The sequence below is a fragment of the Ictalurus punctatus genome, chromosome 22 (assembly GCF_001660625.3).
Source record: "Ictalurus punctatus breed USDA103 chromosome 22, Coco_2.0, whole genome shotgun sequence".
In the NCBI taxonomy this organism is placed as follows: domain Eukaryota; kingdom Metazoa; phylum Chordata; class Actinopteri; order Siluriformes; family Ictaluridae; genus Ictalurus; species Ictalurus punctatus.
Window position 1 is genome coordinate 16,695,583 of NC_030437.2, and position 20,601 is coordinate 16,716,183.

The 20,601-nt window shown below is 40.6% G+C and overlaps 1 protein-coding gene across 1 annotated transcript in view; it reads left to right on the plus strand.

Annotated features, from left to right (window-relative positions):
- The window catches only part of nos1 (nitric oxide synthase 1 (neuronal)), a 60,678-nt gene that overhangs the window by 29,950 nt on the left and 10,127 nt on the right, over positions 1 to 20,601 (plus strand). Inside the window, exons 13-24 of the mRNA XM_017451264.3 lie at positions 1,159 to 1,244; positions 2,696 to 2,840; positions 5,130 to 5,234; positions 6,123 to 6,178; positions 7,565 to 7,681; positions 7,988 to 8,162; positions 9,269 to 9,407; positions 11,226 to 11,304; positions 14,010 to 14,203; positions 15,771 to 15,940; positions 19,436 to 19,646; positions 20,364 to 20,451. Coding sequence (XP_017306753.1) covers positions 1,159 to 1,244; positions 2,696 to 2,840; positions 5,130 to 5,234; positions 6,123 to 6,178; positions 7,565 to 7,681; positions 7,988 to 8,162; positions 9,269 to 9,407; positions 11,226 to 11,304; positions 14,010 to 14,203; positions 15,771 to 15,940; positions 19,436 to 19,646; positions 20,364 to 20,451 — 1,565 coding nt within the window. The remainder of the gene's footprint in view (positions 1 to 1,158; positions 1,245 to 2,695; positions 2,841 to 5,129; positions 5,235 to 6,122; positions 6,179 to 7,564; positions 7,682 to 7,987; positions 8,163 to 9,268; positions 9,408 to 11,225; positions 11,305 to 14,009; positions 14,204 to 15,770; positions 15,941 to 19,435; positions 19,647 to 20,363; positions 20,452 to 20,601) is intronic.

Sequence of the window (20,601 nt, forward strand, 5' to 3'; positions counted from 1 at the left end):
GTATATATAAATGGGACAGTGTTTATCGTCTGGAAATTATATAACATTTGAAGATATACAGGTAAAAATGTGATTAAGAAGCATTAATAAGCATACAGCAAAGGAAACTCTCAATTGGTTTCACAGAAAAAAATCAAGGTGTTAGAATGGCCCAGTCAATCACCTGACTCGAATCCAGTTGAACAGGATTTAAAGACAATATGTTTAGAAGAACGGGCCAAAAATCACACCTGAATACTGCGGCCCATTAATCTCTTCATACAGGAAGCATCCTGAAGCCGTCATTACAAACAAAGGCTTCTCCGCTAAGTATTAAATAGTTAGCGTGTTCACTACTTTTTTCCCGTGTCATTCCACTTTATTCCACACGACTTCATTTACAGACTTTAATGTTGTGAATTCTTTATATTTCCGGATTTCTTGAGTTAATACCGATGTCCGGTGAAAATTTCACGTGGATAACCTCATTGGAAATATATTTCCTGAAGAAAATGTTGACGCGTTCAATACTTATTTCCCCCACTGTGTGCTGTAGCATAACAGTATTTAACAGAATATTTTCCCATTTTTTGATACACAATTACACAATAACTTTTTTAACATATAATATCTAAAACATTTTGAAAATCTAGATAAAGTCTGTGGAAAGTGTATTTTTGCCATTATTCTTGAATTTTAACAAAAAAAAAAACGTCAACTGTTCAGGAATCCTCTCATATAAAGCCATGAAATTATCATTAGTATTATTTTTAACCCGCTTTGACCTGAGTGGTTCAAATCCTTTTATGCGATGTTAGTTTGTACCACAATCAATAAATTTTTATGGACTAGTAATGTATATATGGACTTATACTATTTATAGTATATCATTGTATACAGTGTATTAGGCGAAAACAAAAGGCAAAACTCATTTTAAACCAAAGCAGAACGGCTGTAAAAGACTGTAGGTCTGGAAGAGTTGATTCATTCTTTCCAAAATGATTCACTGATTCATTCATTCATTCATTCATCCAAGCACTTTGTCCTGATTCATTCATTCATTCATTCATCCAAGCACTTTATCCGGATCAGTGTATCGATGGATCCGGATGGATCCGGAAGCGCCCTGGGTAGAATGCAGGGTTACTGCTGATGAATTATGATTATACCTCTCTGCAGACTGACCCCTGGAACACTCATGTGTGGAAAGGAGTGAACGGCACTCCCACCAAGAAAAGAGCGATCGGCTTTAAGAAACTCGCCAAGTGAGTGCGCATGGAAACGCTTCCATCATTTTCTTCCTGTTTTTTTTTCTCCTTATATAATCTATAACGTAAAATGTGTTTTTTTTTTTTGTTTTTTTTTTTACTATATGCCAGAAGGAGCTCCATCCTGCTCGCTCTGCATTCCACAGCCTTGATTGGCCGTTTGATTGTGATTATGATTGACAGCCATTGCCTTTGAGACAGGTTTCGTCTGTGCTCGTGTGTGTGCGAGAGCGAGAGTGTATCCTCCGTGTGTTCCTGCACCACATTTGCGTTATTACGCATCGCAATGGTAGCGGAAAGTGAGGAAATGAAACAGCAGTGTAGCTCACTCAATCATCTTCAAGGTTCCTAATCAGGACTTAGTTTAATGTGTTTTCATTCTTTTTTTAATTTGGACTCCCACTTTGCTTTAACTGTTGTAATTACATGCAGGATGTACGCAGATGGATCTTTGTGGTGGCGTCATTGTTAAAGAAAAGCCTCGTGTTGATATGACACAGTGTATAGAATGAGAATATTGTCTGAAAGGAGAAACGCTTTAGGTTCCTGTTTAAATGATACAAAGAGACGTTGATTCATTTCTTTTATTTACATTACGTTACTCGTGCACACTTCTCCGACAGGTCCACTCACTGAGACGTGAGGCAGAGGGATATTGTATAAGGAATTAAACACGTCGGGACATGCCGTTACGGGAAGATAATCCACGATGCATCGTTGTGATGTGATGTGGCCTGAGCTTCTGTCACCCTCAGAGAATGCAATTGAATGTTTTCCTACAACAGCACATTCCAGAGTGTTTTATTCCTCTCGTACCACAGCAATTTTCCGACAATCGTCGATTTATTAATCAATACACAGCGTTCTACTTTTTTTTCGTCCGTATAAAGTTGCGTAACTTCACTGTTAGTTCGTGCAATCACTTATGCTATAGAAGCTATAAAAAGTCGTTCCTTCACTAGCCTCCCTTTAAAAAAAAATAAGAAAAGAGAATGATATGTTTTTCTTATTTTATATATATATATAACAAATAACAAGACATTTTTTTATATACGTCTATTATTAGGCTTAGATTATGGGGAACATCTGCCGTAAGTGTCCCTGTGGATAACTTGTTACTATAGAAACGGTAACGTATTCGAACGAGTACATCGCACCTTGATCATCACTATGATCAGCGCTACCGTTATAGAAAATGAATAAAACACCTTCTGACCAATCAGATTCAAGACTTCAGCAACTTTGTGATATAAACCATATTGAAAGTCTGGAGCTATTTTGCAGGTCTTAATGGTTTCAGTGCTTACACAATCGAGGTCAGGTCAGCGGTCAAGTTGTTCCAGGACACGGAACATGAAAGATTTAACTGAAAAGATCGTATCTTGCTAGAGGAGAGAAATTCAATCATTTTTTGTGCTTATCTGTGTGTTTCTGTGTGTTTTGTGTAGGGCTGTGAAGTTCTCGGCTAAGCTGATGGGTCAGGCCATGGCCAAGCGAGTCAAGGCCACCATATTGTTCGCCACCGAGACGGGGAAATCGCAGGACTACGCAAAGACCCTCTGTGAGATTTTCAAGCACGCTTTCGATGCGAAGGTAACATTGCACGTTGACCACGTTGCTGTCTTGGAACGAAATAGTGCTTAGAACCTGTTCAAAACAAAGCAGTTGTATTTCGAACGGCTTCAGTTCTCAGCGGTGAAACACCCCAGACGTTTCCTTTCGATTCGGCCACGGCACGGTCGGTTCTCGGTGCCTTGCAGATCGCAGAGCGAGCGTCAGATCTGTTTTCACACCGAGGAGAGCCGAGCGCAGAGCTTGGACGGCGCGAATGTGTCTTTTGTCACAATCTCTTTTCCTCCCATGCAGTAAATCGCCGAGAGACACGCGAGAATTTACTCAGCCAAGTGGTGCGCTGTAGTTTAAGATAAGATCACAAAACACCCCAGGCTGTGTGAGGCTTCAGAGAAAATAAGAAAATAGAAAAGGCACGATTGTGTGACATAGCGTGGACTTTTCATGGATAATTTAGATTTTTCGTTCTGCTAGTGCTGCTGATATGTGATTGAATAAACATGACCTGGGCGTGAGAGCTCCGTTTGTTTGTTTATTTGTTTGTTTTGTTTTTTTTTGTCGTTCGCATTCTCCGTCTCATCATGTCCTGAAGGCATTCGTTAATCCACACACACTGCCACGTCTTCACCCGTAATTGCATGGCGGCGTATTAGCACCTTGTTAAAGTACTGAGTGAAGAGTTCATCAATGCTACGCTGCTCTGAGCTGCCAGCGTCATTGTCATTTTAATCCGGCTTAATGGATATTAGCTTGAATTAACAGTCACATGCCCTGGAGCGGAATTACGGCTCTTGAAGGTGCAGTTTGTAATCTTTAAAATCGTCTCCAAGCCTGTAATAATCATATCATTTCGAAGATTCCTTAGAAGAACTCGCAAGGCATGAAACGCACGAGGATAGTTCAGATTCAGCCCAGAAATTAGCCCCGCCCACAGCTGGAACTGAGCTGCTTATTCCTACTTCTTCTCTATTAAAGGCACACGGACCTTTAGGAAGCCCGTCTTCCTTCCACGTCTAGAAGGACGTGAACTTGTAAACTAAACGCAAATGTCAGTCTGACAGGAAGATACGCAAACCAAACATGTAGCCAATAAGTAAATGTTTGTTCTTGGAAGATTGCTGTTGCTGAGTCATGAGAGCAGAGATTCTCGAGCAGTTTATTCCCAGGGAACAGATCACGGTCGCTACGAATCTCGGGCGAATCTGCTCGGAGTTTTGAGACAGGAAAGACTGAAGACGTAGAAAGCATCAACTGAAATGTAACCCCAGGGTGTCTGAAAAACCACGAACCACTGAGAATAAAACTACACGTACTTCGTTTTGTTTTTATTATGCACAACATGTGCGCGCTCTTACCCGCTACGTATTTTCTCAGCTGGTGTATCGTGTCTTTGCCGATTTTGCTCAACACATCCCCATCGGGTTCCGTTGCTATTAACCTACGTCGTGGAAATTAGACAAACGCCAGTAGACTCATCCTCTCAGGATAAAACCCGAAGTTTTATTTACAGAAAGTCAGAATACAGGAAGAAAAAAAAGAATTTCACTGTGCATATGTATATGGGATCAATAAAGACTCATTATCATTCATTCAACATGGCTTCCCCAGGCATTGTGCACTATTTTCGGGCAAAATGGTCAACCTCCAGAGACATTTCCCTTGGACCGAGCTCCACCAGGGGCTTCAGCTATGGGCTTCCCCAGGCATGATGCACTATTTTCGGGCAAAATGGTCAACCTCCAGGGACATTTCCCTTGAACTTGGCTACAAACCAAGGAAGTGGTTAGGTCATTGGACTTCGGATCCCAACACCACCACCAGCACCACCAAGCTGCCAATGCTGGACCCTTGAGCAAGGCCCTTAACCCTCAACTGCGCTCTTATAAAAAAATTTTGGATCATTGTAAGTCGCTCTGGATAAAGTCATCTGCCAAATACCGTAAATGTAATGTTAATGCGAGGAGCCAGCTGCAACTTCTTAAAACTGTGAGTCACAGGGATTAAAGCTCTATCTGCCCTCCCTGACATACACGAGCTCACAGACGCACACGATCGGCTAGTGTTTCACTGTGATTGACAGGCGAGAGAGAGTAGGTCATCCTGTTTTGCTTCATTGGCTCCTGACGATGCGTTCCTGTCCATTTGAGCTATTTCTAAATGACTTTGTGTTGATGTAACGTACCGTGCTTGTGTGTAATACAAATGAACGTACAGTATAGACGACCGTTCTGTGTTAGCCAGGTAAGGGTGTGTATGTGTTGAAGCTGAGGTACGGGGTGTGTGCTTTAGTCTTTGACTGCGTATTCACAGGTCATGTCAATGGAAGATTACGACGTTGTGCACTTGGAGCACGAGACGTTGGTTTTGGCGGTCACCAGTACGTTCGGTAACGGAGACCCGCCTGAGAACGGAGAGGTGAGCGAGTGCTGTTTCATTCACATGATCCTCTTTCATTTCTACACTTATGATTGCTGGGAATCACACTCAACACAGGCTGGGGTGGTCTTCATTAAGTGACACTCTCTCTCTCTCTCTCTCTCTCTCTCGCTCTCGCTCTCTCTCTCTCTGTCTGTCTTTCTGCCTGTCTTTCTCATTTTCTCTCTGTCTGTCTGTCTTTCTCGCTCTGTCTGTCTCTGTCCGTCTGTATGTCTTTCTGTTTTTCTTGCTCTCTGTCTTTGTCTTTCTGTCTCTCTCTCCCCCCATCCTCTCTCTGTCTTTCTCACATTCTCTCTGTCTTTCTCACTCTGTCTCTCTCTGTCTGTCTGTCTCTGTATGTCTGTCTGTTTTTCTTGCTCTCTGTCTTTGTCTTTCTGCCTCTTTCTCTGTCTCGCTCTCTCTATCATCTCTCTTTCTTTCTCCCTTTCTCCATCTCTGCCGCTCGATCTCTGTTTCCCTGTCTGCCTTTCTCTCTGTCAATCTCTCTCTCTGTCTGTCTTTCTGCCCGTCTTTCTCACTTTCTCTCTGTCTGTCTTGCTCCGTCTGTCTATACGTCTTTCTGTTTTTCTCGCTTTCTGTCTTTGTCTTTCTGCTTCTCTCTCTTTCCGTCTCGCTTTCCCTATCGTCTCTCTCTCTTTCTCCCTTTCTCTGTCTCCGTCTCTCAATCTCCGTTTCTCTGTCTGTCTTTCTCTCCGCCTGTCTGTCTATCTCTCTCTCTCTCTCTCTGTCTTTATCTCTCTTTCTATCTCTCTGTTTCGGTCTCTCTGTCTCTGTTTTCTTCCTTTCTTTCTTTATTCTCTCTGACTTTTGCTTTCTGTTTCTGTCTCCCTGCCCCCCCCCCCCCCCCTTTTTGTTTCTCTGATGCAGAAATTTGGTACGGCATTGATGGAGATGAGACACCCAACCACCAGCACAGAGAGAAAGTGAGTGTGTGTGTGTGTGTGTGTGTGTGTGTGTGTGCGTGCGTGTTTAAACACACACACACACGCACAAGTGGTTCTCTTCTCTTCCTCCCACCCAGTAGCTTTGCCATCATTAATCTGTACAGTGTCCTTTGCAGACACACACTCGAATATTCATGCAGTCGTTATAAAACACCAAAAGCAGGCGGTAAGTTGTGAGTTCGGGATTTTTTTCCTACATGTGTTTCCACACTGTGAAGAGTTTTGAAACAGATTGTCATGCTAATTTTGAGAATGTGTTCCGTCGCATCGTGGTGAGTGACGCTGCAGTGTATCGAGTAAAGCATTTTGGTGTGACATTTTAAGTTAAGGGCTCTTACCTTTTGTAAAAGGCTTTTATTTGAAACTACGTCTGCTGTAAGGTTCTAGATAGAAACTTTCCCTCCAGTAGGTCAAACTAAACACACGTTTTACACAAAGGACAAGCGAAAGGTCATTTACATGGTTTCCTTAGCTGGATAAACCAAAAAGGTTTGTAGGGTTAAACCTTATATAACCTACCCTTTATGCATAGATAGATGGTGTTTTGCAAAATATACGGCTACTCATTATAGTGCTCAGTCACCTTCTGTGTCAGACCGCATGTCAATGAGCTCCCAGTTGACCTCACTCATACATAGTCACCAGATCAGTGTAGTACTTACACTAGTTACTATTGCGGTTGTTGTAAATATGACCTCTCCCTATTTATGTTTACTTTCTAAAGACAATATCTTCTTCCTCAAAGGAGGAATATGTAAACCAATCTTACTATCTGGCTCATTTGTGTAACAGAAATGGATGCTTTCAGAAAGCAGTCACGAATTACAAATACATGTAAACACAAACTGTGCATTAAAGCGGCAGATTGTGAACTTTAAAGGTGTTTAAACCTATAATAATATTACACTTCAAAAATACTAATAAAATAATCATAAATAATAGGAATAATAAAATGTATTATTATTATTATTATTATTATTATTATTATTATTATTATTATTATTAATATCAACAATATTGCCATGCAATCTGGCTTTTAGGATTCTGTTGACATTTTTCTGGCCCTGAAATCAGCCTTGCCTCCAGGTGAAACAGTGCTTGTGTAGCTCTGTCCCTTTTCCTGAAAAGAAACCTCAAGAAACGTGTCATTTCTGCAGAGGGGTTGTGGATGGAAGGCGAATGTTTTCATTGCCGTCGCAATTAAAGCAGCAGAAGGTGCTAAAAGGACAAATCGCTCCTTTAATTTAATCCTTAAGAGTGTGAAATTTGTAATTAGCAACCAAAATCCAACCTGAATTGTTGTTTCCTTCCGTTATTGTTTCACGTCCATGTTCCACCCAGTAAGTAATGTTTGCTCTTTCGAAGGAGCTACAAGGTGCGCTTCAACAGCGTCTCTTCATACTCGGACACTCGGAAGTCCTCCAGCGATGAACCTGAGCATAAAGCCCACTTTGAGAGCACAGGACCGCTCGCTAACGTCAGGTATTCCCAAACGGAGTGTGCGTTTTTGTCGTACATCAGTGTCGTTAAATTTATCTACAATATATCCCGTTGCAATGTGTGTGTTTTTGTGTGTTATGTTTTCGTTTCTAAATCTCCAGCCTTGGCTACACCCACACTCTTTATCTGTGTGATTTAAGTGGGTTTGTTCCAGGTTCCAGGCCAGCAACCCTCTCACTTGTGTGTTTATGTGCATATCCCTCTCCTGTAGCTTCTCTGTTACTGGCCTTGGAGCCGCAGGGCCTGCCCACACTTTAGTTTTTTTCATTTTCTGAATGTCTCTGATAGGTTCTCTGTGTTTGGCCTTGGCTCCCGGGCCTACCCACACTTCTGTGCGTTTGCCCACGCTGTGGACACGCTGTTCGAGGAGCTCGGAGGAGAGCGCATACTCCGCATGGGCGAGGGAGACGAACTGTGTGGCCAAGAGGAAGCCTTTAGAACCTGGGCCAAGAAAGTATTCAAGGTACTTGCAATGAACACGTATGCCCTGTGGACATCATAGTAATGAGATTAGGTTTTTTTAAGAATCAGTGTTGGCTCGGCTAGATCCAGGGTAATTGTTTGCAGACTCCCTTATTCGTATATGAAGCTCTTTTAATATTATATAAGATGATTTGTAAGACGTTACCATGTGAAACCACACTATAATAAATCTGAAACTTTTCTTTTTATTTATGTATATCCAAGAATCAAAGGTGTACATAGCAGTGGCCAGAACACATGCAGGCATCATAATCAATATAAGGAAATTATAAGGAAATTAGAAACAGAAGAAGTAGGGGGAAAAAAAACTACAAAGGCAGCAGCCACAGTACACTTTGTAGGAATTAGGGAGCAAGAGTGCATTTACAGACAAGAGTCGGGAATTGGGTGGATGGATGGATGCATGCATGCATGCATGTTGTATTAGTGTATGGATGGATGGATTGCTGGTTGGATGGATGGATTGATGGATGGATGGATTGGTGCATGGATTGCTGGATAGATGAATGGATGGACCGGCGCATGGATGGATGGATAGATGAAGACATTGCTGGATAGATGGATGGTTGGTTGGATGGATGGATGGATTGCTGGATGGATGGATTGCTTGATGAATGGATGAATGGATGCATGTTGAATTTGTACTGTAGATAGATTTATGGATGTTGTGTTGGTGTGTTGGATGCATGTGTTGGTGAATATAAATCAATACTTCCCACCGTGGCCCTGTGTGTGTGGAGTTTGCGTGTTCTCCCCGTGCTGCGGGGGTTTCCTCCGGGTACTCCGGTTTCCTCCCCCAGTCCAAACACATGCACGGTAGGCTGATTGGCGTGTCTAAAGTGTCAGTAGTGTACGAATGGGTGTGTGTGAGTGTATGTGATTGTGCCCTGCGATGTATTGGCACCCTGTCCAGGGTGTCCCCGATGCTCCCTGGGATAGGCTCCAGGTTCCCCGTGACCCTGAAGGAAGGAGTAAGCGGTATAGAAGATGGATGGATGGACGGATATAAATCAATACTTGAAATGTATTCATTCCAGCAAATGTATTTAGACACTAAGCTCTAACATTTAATATCTGATCCTCCAGGCTGCCTGCGACGTTTTCTGTGTCGGCGACGACGTGAACATCGAAAAGGCGAACGATTCGCTGATTAGTAACGACCGCAGCTGGAAAAAGAGCAAGTTCCGCATGACATACACAGCTGAAGCGCCGACACTAACACAAGGTATAGTGAAGCCTCGGGATCCACACAGTGATTCTTCATTCCACGAAGCCAGTGTTTTGATTTTAATTATGAAGAGTTATTCAAAACCATCTAACATAATAACCTACATACTGACCCCGATGTGTGATGTTTCATTGATTAATACAGTTTCATGTGAAATGTTAAACTGAACTGCTCGATACACGTCAACAGCAAGTTATGTGAGGTGCATGTTGTGGAGTCTTGAATAGAATTAAGTAGCTAGCAGATAGTATCCTTGGTTAGCTAGACTTTGTGACTTTAGTGTTATGTCACTATCTGAGTGAAGAGCAGAATTTGGTGACCAGTAAACAAACAAACTATCAAGCAAATAAATAAACAAATCCACATTTATAGTTCAGAGTTTCGACTTACGCTTTAGAGATGCTTTTTTTATTTATTTATTTATTTATTACTTTTTGTTCAGACACATCTGTGTGCTAGAGTTCTGATTATAGATGGTGGTATTTGGCTATTCTGAATTAAAATGGTTGAATATCAATTTTGTGATATATTAAATCTTATGGCATTACTAATTCATAGCCCATTCGAAAAATATCTCCGTACCCTCACCGTTCATTTTAACAGCGGGAATCTCCAACACGGGCGCACAGTTTGAATTGCGATTTGCATATCTCAAGTTGTATGAAAAGATCGTGTTTTCCTTTTTCAGAAACGGAACGAAAGCCAAACACGCCGTCATATTTATTTCGTTTTTAAATTCATATGACGTCGTGTCACTTGAGCCACACGAGTGTGCGTTTTTATGGTGTGATGTTTAGAGTTTTTTTTGTTGATGGGTCTAGCTATATTATAACCTGTTGTGCCGCATGACGTCACCACTGACCCCTTTCTATGTTTACTGTCATTTACAGCAGAAATTAACCGACGTATACTTATTAAAACTTACGGCTTCAACATATGACCGCTGTAACATATAAACATTTATATCAATTAGCATCTGTAATTTGGTCATTTATGTCAGGAGTATAAATCAAAACCTGCTAGACAAAACAGGAGCTCACACTATTATGCATGCTGTGTAAAGGATTCTTGAATGACAGCTATTTACGTTTGGGTGTGTCATTTCCTGGTCTGTGCTCCAGAGTGGGTGGGTCGTGCAGATTAAAGCTAGCTATATGCTAGCTCCTTTTGTACAACACACTAGCTTGCGATTATACGTGAGCTAGTAACTAAATCAGTGCTGGTGCCTGGCATGGGACTTTTCTTATCTGCTTATTCTCTTACAAGTTTATAATGCCACATTGTAAAACCGGATAAGTTCATTTACCTCAAAACATTTGAGGGAACTAATTACCTCAAAAATTTTTCATTGATAAATCAATTTCTTTAAGCCAAATACACTTAAATATAACAAAAATTCATTTTAAATCACAAAGTTTGAGTTCATTTTTGTGATATTTAACTGTATTTGGCTTAAAGAAATTGATTTATCAACTTAAAAATTTTGAGGTAATTAATTTCCTCAAATTTTTTGAGGTAAATGAACTTATCTGGTTTTTACAGTGTGGTACAGAGCTTGCTAATTCAACTTAATCAGCAATAAAATAGCTCCAAAATGGATTTTCAAAGAATCTTCATACTTCCACACCTTCCTTTTATGGTGTAAAGATATATATATATATATATATATATATATATATATATATATATATATATATATATATATATATATATATATATATATATTTTTTTTTTTAAAGGCAGGGCGGCAATTTTGAATTTCTTAAGTGGTTGTGTGCTTCGAGCTGTTGACTGAGGCTTGTATTCCCTCCTCAGCTCTTTACAGCATTCACAGGAAGAAGGTGTACGGTGCCAAGTTCCTGATGAGACAGAATCTTCAGAGTGTCAAGTCAAAGTAAGTGATCTGATTTCATGGCTGGTCCTCAGAGTACTTTAAAAGCATTAAGTGCACTAATGCAGTGCGCACCAAAAAGACCGTCGGGTTCATGTTTTCCACACTCGCACGTTGATAGCAAGCTGCGAGCTGTTCGCGACCTCTGTAAGAGCGGTGTGCTTTCAGATCACGTTGCATTACCAGCACTAAGATCTAGCTCTGTCTTGTTGTTGTGCGTTATACAATGTATGAAACATGTAAAGTCTACACAGGTTGAAAGAGAAGCGGAAGAGAAAAAAGTCCTAATGTTGTTTGAAAGCCTGAGGAATATCCTGAACTATTGCTCAGTAATAAATTCATCCTAAAAATGGTTTTAATGGTTTAATTTAGAAATCACTATATAGCTCAGAGCTAATGAGTTCGGGGTTTTTCAATAAAGTGGGATAACATTGACGTTTTGTTTGTAGTCCATGCTAAATGTAATTAGATCAGTTTAGCCGAGGAGCCTTAGTAAATTTCTCAACATATTTTTCGTTGATATTATGGTCACTGTGTATTGAACTTTTCATTGTTCATATTAATTATTTAGCAGCTACGTTCGGGGTCATTCCTATGTTCCCAGGGTCCTGTGTTACCCAGTTCACTATTCGGTTAACACACGTTAAGTAAACTTTCCCAAAGGTTTTCTGTAGTCAGGACTCATGTTCCCAGATCCCTGTTAACTTTATTACCTTTTAACTTTAAACACCAAAGACATATTTAAACGTATAACAACGTACGTTAGTTTAAAATCCATCCTTCATCCAAACTTGAAATTTTTTGAAAGTTATGAACTACGGACATGCCGAATGGCTGTTGGTCTAAATTCATACATCCACACTGATAAGTTCATTTACCTCAAAAAATCTGAGGAAACTAATGACCTCAAAATTTTTAAGTTGATAAATCAATTTCTTTAAGCCAAATACACTTAAATATCACAAAAATTTTACTCAAACTTGTGATATTTAAGCGTGTTTGGCTTAAAGAAATTGATTTATCAACTTAAAAATTTTGAGGTCATTAGTTTCCTCAGATTTTTTGAGGTAAATGAACTATGCATGAACAATACTGAAATGTGTTCTTACACTAAAGTGAAGAAATTCCATACTGTAGCCTATAAAACACAGTCATAAAAGGAACAAACTGTTAAGTATGAACATGTCCCAGCTCTTACTTATGTTGAAGCCTAACTCCAGCTTTAAATCACCATGTGTTCATTATGTGGCATATAAATCTTGGGAACACTGACTAGGACCCTGGGAACATAGAAACTCTCCCGCTACGTTCTAGCTAGCATGATTGTTAGCTAGAATAAAAATGGTCACTTTATAGCTAGCGTATACTCTCTGTTTATAAGTTACTATAAGTTTCCAGAAACAGCCTGAGGAATATTCCGAGCTAACAGAGGACATGTGGCTCTAACGCTTTCGTTGATTACTCCAGAAATGACCATTTTCTGACCGCTAATGTTGCGTTCGACTCAAGTGGATGCTAAGTGTAAATACGGTGTAGTTTTAACTCTAGTCGTTTTTAGTAATGTATTAATTGATCAATTTCAGGTAAATCTTGATCATTTTGATGATTTTATTTTTGTTTTCACTGTTATTATGCCGTTACATGGTCTTTATGAACAATGTGTGCGCTAAATAAATTAGCCTCAGCCATGAGCAAGTTTCTAGCATTAGTGTTCTGACGACTGTGCATTGATGTGCTGTTGCAAATACGACAAACAAATAAATAAATGTCTATTTCTGAACATTTTCTAACAAAGTACTCATAAAGGTTCGACAAACCTTTGCTGTAGGGACGGAATGACATCTTTCCTGATGATGCAGTGGACTGACTGTGCTCATTTTCAATCCAATGTTCCAATGACCCTGATTTGAGGTGGTGTTACATGAGAGAAGCATTTTTGTTCAGCGCTTACATTTTCATTCTCGAAGTGCAAAGTACAGAAACGCAGGAGCACGGCTCATAATGCTGAACGGTGAGCCTCTTACAGTATATCAAGCCGAATACAAGAGCATTAACACAAGAAATATGGTATTCATGAAAATCTAGTTCGTGTCCTACAAGAGCGCCTGGGTTTATGTCAACTGAGGACGGTACGGTCATTGTGAAGCTTAATTGTTTAGCTACAAATAATATAATTGCTGATGAGTTAGTAGAATTTTATATACAGATTTAGCTGTCAGGTTTAGATTTAGTTATTTATTTCAGTTACACACATGAGTTTAATTAATTAATTCTTTTTTTAAATTGGGAAACATGTTTGCTATCGATGAACAAATAAAACTAGCCAATCAATTAGGACCAAAGTAATGACGCTCTTCGGAAGGAGGAAGAGTGCGTGTGTATCTATTGTAGAAGACTCGCTGCAATGGCCGAGCTGCATTGCTGGAAGATTTAGTGCATGCCGAGCTTAGGAGGTGCTCTGTCAATATTTTCAGACATTTTCAGACATTTTCAGCTCTCTGTGAGCTTTTTGAGTTTCGTATGGGTCACTGAATGTAAATTTTTTTTTTTAAAAATCAGTTGCTACCAAAACGTTTGGAAATCTAGAAGGAATTTTAGTTTCGTTTGACCAACGAAAACATTTACAGAACTTTATTAAAAGATAACGGAGGCCCATTAGCGGCGCTCTAACCATTCACAATTGCGTGTTGTGTTCTCCTGACTCTTAGTCGATCTACTATCTACGTCCAGCTCCACGCCAACAACCACGAGAGTCTCAAATACCTGCCTGGAGACCATCTGGGCATCTTCCCCGGCAACAACGAAGACCTGGTGACAGCTCTGATCGACAAACTAGAGGATGCACCTCCTGTCAATCAAATCGTGAGGGTGGAGTTTCTTGAGGAGAGGAACACAGCATTGGGTAATGACATAGTAGATGACAGGTAGATTCTTCATCACAGATTAGGCAAGTTAGTCAGTCCGAAGAGGATGCAAAGACCAAAGCTGATCAAATTCTCCTGAATAAGACACTACAGTGGGATGTGGTACATTTTGACAGAGACCAAATATTAAAAAATGTGTGTAATCGCCACTCTATACTCAACCAGCCAAGATGGTGGACGTAAATTGACCTCTATACAAAACACGAATGTAGGAAATGTGCCAGGTATCAGGACAAAGTACAAAATATCAACATATTCAATGAAATTTATATCAGTTTACATGAAATAGAAAGACATGGAAGTTTTAATCCCATCAACGTCTCCTATTTCAAGAATTGAGAAGCAGAGAAGCTGTAAATGCAACCTGGAATTTCATTCTGCCAGTAGGTTAAATAATAAATGAATAAAGAGCATAATTATCTCAGCCTCTCAGCATGTAGAGCTGTCTAGATTCAAGAGTTAAGTGGTACATTTGTGTTCATTTATGTAAGGAATAAAACACGACTCCGGGCGCTGCTATGGGAAAATAATCAACAGTGTCACTGTTACTGCCTGAAAGTTGATCATGTTGCTCTATCGGCACATCCCGAAGTGTTTTATTCCTCTTATACCACAGCGATATAATAACTAGTGATTATATTTTTAATAAATTAAATAAAGATACATCATTTTTTTTGTCCATTTATAGTTGCATTTAATGACAAGTCAGTTATTATCAACATGTTATCAGTGAAGATATAGAAGAACATTCATTCCCTCACCAGCGTCTCTCTTTATTTCTCTCTTGATTATCCCCCCCCCCCCAGAAACCACAAATCCTTCCATCTTGAGAACTTTTTCCATGTTGGAAAAAAATATATTATAAAAAATTTAATTTACAGCTTTATCTTGAACTGTTATAACATATCACTGACACTGGAGACTCCTTATAAAAACTCTGAATAAATGCCTCCTTACCGTAAACCTCACCATATTAACAATTACAGACATTTTAATAATCGCTTTATATTAAACGATAGCATATTAGAATTAATCTAAACTTGTGACTCTCAGAGCTGCTGCTCTAGAAAACTAATCAACACCTTCTGACCAATCAGAATCGAGAATTCAACAGTAATATAATGGTATCTAATGTGGTATAGTGTATTATGGTATAAGGGACAACATACTGTGCATCTTTAGTCTCTTTTAAAGAACTGCAAATCAGAGATGCCCGAAATGCAACCTGCTGGTTGGCGTAAACATAAATTCATAAGGACCGTAATTATCTCAGCCTCTCAGTATGTAGCACTGTCTAGATGCAGGAGGTCAGTCGCTCATTTGTGTTTATTTATTCAATAATTAAATACAGTCTAGACAGAAATACAAAGGGCAGGCCCAGGCAGGATCCCCTCATCTCAGACGTACACATTATAGAAGTGTATGAAAGCATATCTGACTCTTCACCATGTGATGTTACTCTCTATGCAAGTGATATTAGGACTGTCTGTCTTCTTTGCAGTCTCGGTCATGACTTTACTCTCCTCCATTTACTCTCCTCCACAGGAGTGATCAGTAACTGGATGGATGAGAGTCGGATTCCTCCGTGCACCATTTATCAAGCGTTTAAATACTTTCTGGACATCACGACCTCTCCCAGCCCTCTGCTTCTGCAACAGTTCGCTCTTTTGGCCACCAACGAGAAACAGAGGAAGAGACTAGAAGTGCTCAGCAAGGTAGGAAGAACAAACGCAAACAAACGATCAAACAACGCATGGAATGCGATCATAGTTCGATCTCGCAAAAACCTCTTGAAAGAGTGTCGTGTGGGGGTTTTTTTTGTATTTTTTTATTTTCAGCCTAATTTGCCAGTTTTACTCGTTTCATTAATGTATTCCGATCCGTTGTCCGACACTTCCTCTGCGCGCGGCTAAAGACGCCGCCGCCTCCGCCGCACATGACTCCGGCTTTGCTCTTCAAATTAGCAGCAATTTTCTCAGTCAGATCCTTCATTACCCCTCCAACTGTCTCGCTTCCCCTTGCCAATCACTCAGTGTCAATGCCATTTTCTGCTGCCTCAGAAATATTTCCCTCTCACTTCCTCCCACTGTAACGCGGGCTTTGCAGTTCGGCGCAGTGTTGCTAAAAATGGCTGCCAAGGCTGTGAGTCACCCCCATTCTGGTTCAGCTGACTCTGAAGGAAAAGACTGAATGATTGGTAAAGGGAACATAGAGGGAAAGAGAAAAGCCAAAGCGATGGGAATGGCTGGAGAGGAGCAGAGAATGAATATGTTCACTCCTGCAGCATGCATGTTGCAGAGGACTGCAAGAGCCGTCTATGAATGATTATATTATTATAGGCTCATTTTAGGCTTGCCTTCAATTCTGTATGATTCAAACAGACATTTTGAACATTTAAGCTTAATCCCAGAGCACACTGACCCAAACTTCAACCAACTTGAACTGGTGTGTTTGTAAAATGTTCTCTGTTTGTGCTAGTGGTTCAAAAGCCTACAAATTAATCGTGTTCATTATTCTTGCATGTGCTGCACTGATGTATATTATTTATATACAATGGTCAAGTGATCAGAAGGTCGGGAACTCAAGACCCAGCACAACCAAGCCAGACCCTTAACCCTATATACTCCAAGGTTGCCATAGCCTGCTCTCTGACCCCAGCTTCCTAACAAGCTGGGATATGCAACTGATCAGAATGTGTGGATTCATTTTCTATAACAGCGACTCCGACAGCAGTGCTCACTGCAATGCAAATTACAGGTTTATATTAATAAGTTAAGCTTCTTTTTTATAAGGTGTCATTTCTATAATAACACATTGACTTGTATGCTGGACACTGCACATATAGTAAACAGATTAAAAGGAAACGTGTCGATGTTTAAGAAAGACAAATGGAAGGAGTCTCTTCCATTTTTGGAAGGAGTCTCCAGTGTCAGCGCTTTGTAACAGTCAGACACAGAGGTAAAGCTGTAACAGGATTCTTAGTAACGGGACAAGCTGCATTTTCGCAGTACGTGAAGAAAGAAAAAATGTTGAACAACTTCGACCAACGTTGATTTTTCTGTAACGGCACACCCTGTCATGTCATAACTGTGATTTATTCTTTTTCTAAATTGTTTTTTGGTGCTTTTTTTAATATAATTTTTTTAAAACTTGTGTAAAAATATCCATCCATCCATCCAATTTCTTCTGCTTATCTGGGTCCAACTCGCAGGGTCATCAGTCTAAGCAGAGATACCCAGACCTCCCTATCCCTAGCCACTTCCTCCAGCTTCTCTACAGAGATGCCCAGACACTCCCAGGCTAGACAAAAGATCGACTCTTTCCATCTAATCCTCGGTCTGTCCCAGGGTCTTCTCCCCATTGGACATGCCTGAAACACCTCCTCAGGGAGGCATCCAGAAGGCTTCCTAGCTACAGTAGATGCCCGAACTACCTTAACTTGCTCCTTTTGATACAGAGGAGCAGCGACTCTACCTTGAGCTCCGCCCGAATGTCCGAGCTCCTCATCCTGTCTCTAAGGCTGAGCCCAGCCACCCTGCAAAGGAAGCTCATTTGCGCCACTTGTATCCGCGACCTCATTCTTTTGGTCACTACTGTACAGTAGGTGAGGGTTAGGACGTAGCTTGAGCGGTAAATCGACAGCTTTGCCTTTTGGCTCAACTCTTTGCCAGGGCAGACCGGTACAATGTACGCATAACTGCTGATGCTGCACCGATCCGTCTGCAAACGGAAACAGTAAATGTATAACCTTACCCATGTGTACACATGCTTTTGGCATGTGTCCCAAATTCCAAAAAACTTGAATGCTTTTCAGTGATATCACCACAGAGTTAAGTACTCCAATCAGATTTAAGGCATAATTCCTTGTTCATAAATACATGTGAAGTCCTTTCCAATAAAGTCATGAGCGTGTTTTGGCTACAAAAAGTGGTGTGTTGGTGTGGGAGAAGAACGGACAATAGATGCGTTGGCGCTTTTTGGGCACAATGCCAATTGTGAAGCTGAGGACTTCACTACAAGGGCTTTTTGGCTCATGATGATGACAGACATATGATCCATGTTCAAATCCAGAGGGTCATCCTCTTGGAGCTGTGTTTTAAATTGGAGCCAGTGTGGAAGATATAATCGCTGTGCAAGCACCTGAGAATACTGGGTCTATTTATATGCATATGCGCTCATGACAGAACAAAGCGGGTATGTCAAGTACTGTACCATTCATATTTATGGAGGGAAATCGGACTAAAGTTTTTCAAGGCTGAAGAATCAGTTACTTAAGTGAAGTATTTCGATAGCGTGGCTTGCAAAAGTATTCCAACCCCCTGGAATCGGTCAGATTCCAAATACAAATACAAGACAGGCCAACAGTCACTCTGAAGGAGTTACAGAGTACAGTGGCTGAGAGTGGAGTAAAGGTGCACCAGACAACCATTTCAAGAGCTCTGCATAATTGAGGACTGAATGGGAGGCGTGGATAGAAAATAAATCACTGCTCAAGAAGAACCATACTTCTCTAGGCCATGAGAGTGACTAGTGAAGATGTGTGGTTTTGGTTTGATGAGACCCAGATTGAGATACAGTATTTGGGAAAGTGCTATGTGTGCCGCAAATTAAAAGCAAGCCATAAAGTACCTTAAATAACACCATCCCTAAAGTGAAATATGGTTGTGGCACCATCATGCTCTGGGGACACTTTTCATCCTGAGAACTTGTGTTTTTTTATCAAAATTGAAGGGAGAATTGATGAAGCAATATACAGATTAAAAATACTGATAAAAAAAACAACTAAAGGTTTGGAGAAGGAGTCAGTGAAAACATAAAGGTGTCACAGTTCAAATCTGAATCCCATTGCGAATCTGTGGCACAGTTTGAAAATTGCACTCAACAAACTGCATCCAACCAACCGGAGCAAATCTGCCAGGAAGAATGGGTGAAAATCACTCTCAAACATCGCAAAGCAGACTTAAAGCTGGCGTTGCCGCAAATCAAGGTTCTACCAAGTATTAGTATGAAGGTGTTTAATACAAATATTAAATTAAAATTAAATACAAAAATTGTCCTAAGTGTCATCCAGAGTTTAGAATGTTATTCAATGTGCTAGCGTTTAAATGAGAATATTTCTCTAAAAAATACATAAATAGCAAACACACAAACAAATAAATACAATGATGTTCATGGTGTTCTATCACACTGTCGTGTTCGTGTGTATGCAGGGTCTACAGGAGTATGAAGAGTGGAAGTGGTACAATAACCCCACCATGGTGGAGGTTTTAGAGGAGTTTCCATCTCTGCAGGTGCCCTGTACACTTCTCCTTACCCAGCTACCCCTGCTCCAGCCGCGCTACTACTCCATCAGTTCTTCACCAGACCTCCACCCAGGCGAGATCCATCTCACCGTGGCTGTGGTCTCCTACCGCACTCGGGGTAAGACGGTTTGAACCTCGCAAACTCTTACAGAAGTCCATCGGATTTAGAGAGGGCTTATCCAAAATGGTAAAACAAAACAAAACAAAAAACAGAATCTCACACACACAAAAACACAAAACAAAACAACTAGGTATTCACTACGAAGGAGTGAACTAATAAATAGGATGGTTCATTTTTTGGCGATACGTACTATCCAGTTAAGTGAGAAATATCCCTGTCAACCTATAAAGCTATAATTAAGTCAATTTAGAATACATAGATCAATGTAACAAAAAATGGCACTTCTAAACTCTTATACGCCCATTGAACCTGTCACTGACTCCAGACTGCTGTTCTTGGAACTTAGCAATTACTGGCAATTTTACATGAAGTGCAATACGCTAAGAGCCTTCTCACTTTCAGCAGCTCTTTTGATAGAAACTGGATCATTTAGTTGATTTGTTACGACTGATTTGATCAAAATAAAGATGGTAATCATCTCTCGCACTTATGAGGTGACCTCTCGCACTCCTCCACTCGTTCTCCTCGCCCTTCTCACTAAATGCATTGTAAACATCAAATGATGTACATAATAGCGTAATTGCCGGTTAAATTATAGCCATCCCAATCCATCTGAGATGTGCTCCGTGAGACCCCAGCTGGCTTAATCACTAGGCATCAGATCTGTGCTGGAGAGGTGTTCAGTCAAACAAGTGTATGTTTAATTCTGTGCAGACGGAGCCGGTCCCATACACCACGGAGTGTGCTCGTCCTGGCTCAACAGCTTGGAGGCGGACGAAATGGTGCCGTGCTTCGTCAGAGGGTAACGATCTTTTCCATATCGGTGATATGTCCACTTTGGATTGTTTTCTGTTGAACGAGCAGTTCTCTCCAATTGACCCACCTGGTCTATTGAAACCACAAATGCTTTTTAATTTGCCACCCATTGTGGGTGGAGCTAATTTCAGGACTG